The following is a 2,466-nucleotide window of genomic DNA, read 5'->3' on the forward strand; positions in this document are numbered from 1 at the left end:
ATATTTATAATTTAATACACTTAAAAGTACATAACCTAAACGATGTAAAAAAAAAAGAAGGGGTACATATCTAAGGGTTTGTGCTAATAATGTCATTGTATCAACATACACTAAACCTGCATAGTGTATATACACTTAAGATCGTTTAAATATACACTTAAGATCGTTTAAATAACTGTTAACAACATGAAAAATCATATAGTCATTTAAATATAATAAAAGTGGAAAGAATGCATTAGCCCATCTAATTAAAGACTTAAGGATCCAGGTAACGTAGGGTGAAGCCCACCTCAATGCCTAACATAGTTTGTCAATGGAACAAGTGGTACATAACCATCGAGTGAACATTTTAAAGTCTTATAAATACCCACAACCTCACTTAAATTTAGTTCACCAGTATCCATACATAATCCTCCGTTGAGGACATACCTCCATTGAAAAAATGGATAAAAAATGTACAAAAGCATCCCTAGCTTTTGTCTTTGCGCTCATCATCCTCTTCCTAGGCCACACCGAAGGGCAGCCTCGTCCCCGCACACCACCTCCACCATCAACCCCAAGAACTCCACCAACTAATCCTTCGCGTACACCACCAGATCCTCCTCCTAGAATTATCCCAACCACTCCTCCACGAACGCCATCGATATCTCCACCAAATTTTCCTCCACAGACACTACCAATACCACCTCCAAGAACCCAACCAACTTCATCGCCGCGTGCACCACCACAATCTCCACCAAAATCTACACCAACTTCTCCTCCGCGTGGATCACCAATGTCTCCGCCAAAAACTCCACCAATTTCATTTCCGCTTGCACCATCAAGTCCTCCACCAAGAATTCCACCAATGCTTCCTCCGCGTTCGCTTCCAGTGTCTCCACCAATATCTCCTCCACGGACACCACCAGTTTCTCCTCCAAGGACTCCCCCAACAACTCTCCCACAGGCAACACCAATATCTCCACCAAACTTTCTTCCAAGAACACCAACAATGCCTCCTACAAAAACCCCACCAACCTCTCCGCCAAGTGTAACACCACAATCACCGCCAAGATCTCCACCAACTCCTCCTCCGCGTGCACCACCAATTTCGCCACCAAGAACTTCACCAACTTCTCCTCCGCTTGCACCATCAGTTCCTACTCCACGGGCTCCCCCAACCATTACCCCACAGATATCACCGCTATCTCCACTAAGGAGCCCACAAACACCACCAATACCTTCTCCAAGGAGTCAACTAACTTCACCGCCGCGTGCACCACCAATGTCTCCGCCAAGAACTACACCAATTTCTCCTATGCTTGCACCATCAATTTCTCCACCAATGCTTCCTCCACGTGCATCTCCAGTGTCTCCACCAATTTCTCCTTCACGAACACCACCAGTTCTTTCTCCAAGGATTTCTCCAACCACTTCCCCACAGACAACACCGATTTCTCCTCGAACGAGTCCACCAAATTCTCTTCCACAAACACCACCAATGTTTCCACCAAAAAAATCACCAACTTCTCTCCCGCTTGCACCACTAGTTTCTCCACAAAGGAGTCCACCAAATTCTCCTCCACGGGCACCACCAATGCCTCCTCCAAGAACATCACCAACCTCACCGCCACGTGCACCACCACAATCTCCGCCAAAACCTACACCAACTTCTCCTCCGCTTGCACCACCAATGTCTCCGGCAAGAACTCCATCAATTTCTCCTTCGCTTGCACCATCAGTTCCTCCACCAAAAAGTCCACCAATGCTTCCTCCGCGTGCACCTCCAATATCTCCACCAGTAGCTCCACTATCGCCTCCTCCACAGACACCATTAATACCTCCTCGAAGAACTCCACCACCGCCTCCCCCGCGTGGCACATGCCCAAGGATTGGTGTGCAACTACGAATATGTGGCACTATTCTAAGTATTATTGATGGTTTCCTAGGATTTGGAAGGGCACAACCATGTTGTTCTCTCATTCGTAATCTTTCTGATGCTGACGCACTTGCTTGCCTTTGTGAATCAGTGAGAGCTCCAAGTCGCAGTCTCTCTCCTAATATCATCAACCTCTATAGAATATGTGGTCGTAGGATTCCTCCGGGGTTCACTTGCCCATAACCACCTCATTTGCCCCACAATATACTAAAACTCATTTACTATATACGCTTTGTCCGTAATTTTATTTTATATACTATATCCCAATAATCCAATAAAACATAAATAAAGTTTGTATGATATTTGATTGTGTCTTAATTAATATCTTTTCTAATCAAGTTGGAGTTACACATATTGCTAGGGAAAAAAAGAAAACAATTAAAGAATTCTATTAATCTTAAACAAAGTGATTTCATTTTTGATCCCCGCTTTAATAAGCTTTCATAACTCTTCCATATGGGAAACAAGTATATGCAGTTCTTAGATAATGAAAAGACTCATCAGCAGTCAAAGATTTCCTTCTAAATTAACGACAGGCCGACGGTCTA

At 44.2% G+C, this 2,466-nt stretch overlaps 1 protein-coding gene across 1 annotated transcript; it reads left to right on the forward strand.

Moving 5' to 3' along the window:
* On the forward strand, positions 408-2,223 carry LOC104731261 (proline-rich extensin-like protein EPR1). Its single transcript, XM_010450585.2, has one exon. The coding sequence runs from the start codon at positions 443-445 to the stop codon at positions 2,099-2,101; it is 1,659 nt and encodes a 552-aa protein (XP_010448887.1). The 5' UTR covers positions 408-442; the 3' UTR covers positions 2,102-2,223.

This window comes from Camelina sativa, chromosome 12 (assembly GCF_000633955.1).
Source record: "Camelina sativa cultivar DH55 chromosome 12, Cs, whole genome shotgun sequence".
Classification (NCBI taxonomy): Eukaryota; Viridiplantae; Streptophyta; class Magnoliopsida; order Brassicales; family Brassicaceae; genus Camelina; species Camelina sativa.

Excerpts from the sequence above, each read along its gene's own strand:
- LOC104731261 (XM_010450585.2), top strand. The coding sequence starts at position 443 with ATGGATAAAAAATGTACAAAAGCATCCCTAGCTTTTGTCTTTGCGCTC.